At 39.9% G+C, this 2,175-nt stretch overlaps 1 protein-coding gene across 1 annotated transcript; it reads right to left on the bottom strand.

Moving 5' to 3' along the window:
• Positions 1-813: 813 nt before the first annotated feature.
• Positions 814-1,044, bottom strand: SARC_12180 (hypothetical protein; the record flags this gene model as incomplete). Its single annotated transcript, XM_014293718.1, has 1 exon — positions 814-1,044. A coding segment is annotated over one exon (231 nt), but the record flags the coding sequence as incomplete, so codon positions are not given.
• Between the last annotated feature and the right edge of the window lie 1,131 nt (positions 1,045-2,175).

Here is a 2,175-nt window from a genome sequence, read left to right as displayed (position 1 = left end):
TATATATATATATATATATATATATATATGTGTGTGTGTGTGTATATATATATATATATATATATATATAATGATAACCTATTTGAATACGCCTGTTCATGTACTTCACCTGTCGAAAATTCCCAGCAAGCGACAGAATCATATATATTTTTAGCTAAATCTCGTTGATGGTGTAACACGCGTGTGCATCGTCGCACGTATATATTTTACATGAGCGTGTGTATAGATGTAAAATTGGTGTCTATGTAACGTGATTAGGAAATGATAAATAAACAAAGTTCAGACCTGTCAAACTGATCATACAAGTTCATTGAAGCCTTGTCAGGCACTAGTTACTAACCAAAAAAAACTTTGAATCATGAACGGAAATTATGTAGTAGAACAGACGTCTCCAAAATCATATACCATGTAGTGGTATAGTATAGACAGTATTGTTCTACTTAAGTGTGTGGTATGCCCATTTGGATACTGAGTAGCCACCCAATTGACAAAGCCATATAATATGTAGTTGTATAGTACAATATTTGTACCGTGTACCAAGACACTATTATCTGGGATTGACAACCAGACACTATGAAGTTGCATAGTTGTCCAAGACATATACTTTACTATTATGTAGTATAGACGCTATAAGATTGAAAAGGTCACATACGATGTAGTTTCAGTAGAGTAGTTGTATTGTATACTGAGACATGATATACTATTATCTAATATAGTAGCCATCATTTTCACAGAGTCCCATACTATGTGGTCGTATAGTACAATGTGTGCTGTATACCGAGACACATACTATACTATAATCTAGTATAGTAGCTATATAATTGACAAGTCACATACTATGTAATCGTATAACGCAGTGCCCTCTCCCTTGAGATCAGCAATGTTCGGTTCTGCCACAGGCAAATGAATGTAATATACACTCTCATACGTCTCCTGCAGCACAATTGATAGCCCAGCAATGTTACCCAATAAACACAGAGTGCATACAACCGTCGCCGGTCTCGGCAGTATCTTGGTTAGCCTCTCCATATGTACTAGAGTACGCTTGTATCTGGTTGAAGAAAAATTGCTGTGTGTGTATGTGGTGTTCTAAACTCTAATCTCGGATGCGGTATAAGGTTGTGAACCGTGATCGTATACATCCACGGGGCGCTTCATACTCATCACCGATATTTTGTGATATCAGTTTAACAGGGTTTCAGTGTAGGGTTTTGGCGCTGAGATAAGGACAAAATGACCCTCTAACAGAAGGACAACAAACATACCATTTGCCCCTAACCACGTGACCTATGTCCCTGTCGTGAAAGAGAGTGTCGGTCTCAGTCGGAACTCGGAAGTCGGAACAGGGCTTTTGGCTTTTGACACAATATATTTGGAGCTTTTCCCGCCAAAACGATTTATATTAGTAAATGGGTTCACCACTGCGACAGACCGAAGAAAAACAAAACAAAAACAGGTGTATTCTTGTGAAAATATGCTTCTGCAAGTTAGTTCCTCCATGGCCTCATTCAATCGAGTGATTGTTTTCCTTAATTCGCATTACTCAACAATCACCACCTTCGCAACTGCCGCTTCTTCTACATCCAGGGGTCGGTTTTAAGTTCATACTTTGCGGGTGTATGTATCCTTTTACGCGGTCTAGACTCTAAGATACTCGGACTCTTCACTATGAGGGTTATTGGTGTGCGCGTTGCTACGCATGAAGTCGTTATACCATTGACTCTAAGCCAAATGTTGCGAGTTGCTTTACCAAATTACTATCTTGCTCAGCCTTTTCATTCTGCTTGATCTCAGCAAGTTTACGTTTGTGTTTTGCATACCTCTGTCAGACCTCAGTAAGTGCAAGCATCTTTTTTCAATCGCGTAATTCCTTTCTCGGACTTCGTCAACCGCCCTTTATGAATGTGCGTATTGCATACGCGACGATCTTTTTAAATCTCTTTCTCTAGTTCTGCTTCACTCATCACATATGATAATGTTTAAGGTTTTCAACGCTCTGATAAACAACGTTGATTTAGTCTGTCCCTGAGTGATTGGCCCTTTGGGAGTCACGATGGGGTCCTTTAGAAAAACGATCCTATTTTTGCAATGAATGAGCACCTCACCCTCGGGAGGTAGTGGGGTAACTCAGGGGGGCTAGTAGCTACGGGATCGTAGGATATCGTACACCCCCCC

Source organism: Sphaeroforma arctica (assembly GCF_001186125.1).
Source record: "Sphaeroforma arctica JP610 unplaced genomic scaffold supercont1.2121, whole genome shotgun sequence".
In the NCBI taxonomy this organism is placed as follows: domain Eukaryota; class Ichthyosporea; order Ichthyophonida; genus Sphaeroforma; species Sphaeroforma arctica.
This window is presented reverse-complemented; position numbering and strand designations above follow the sequence as displayed.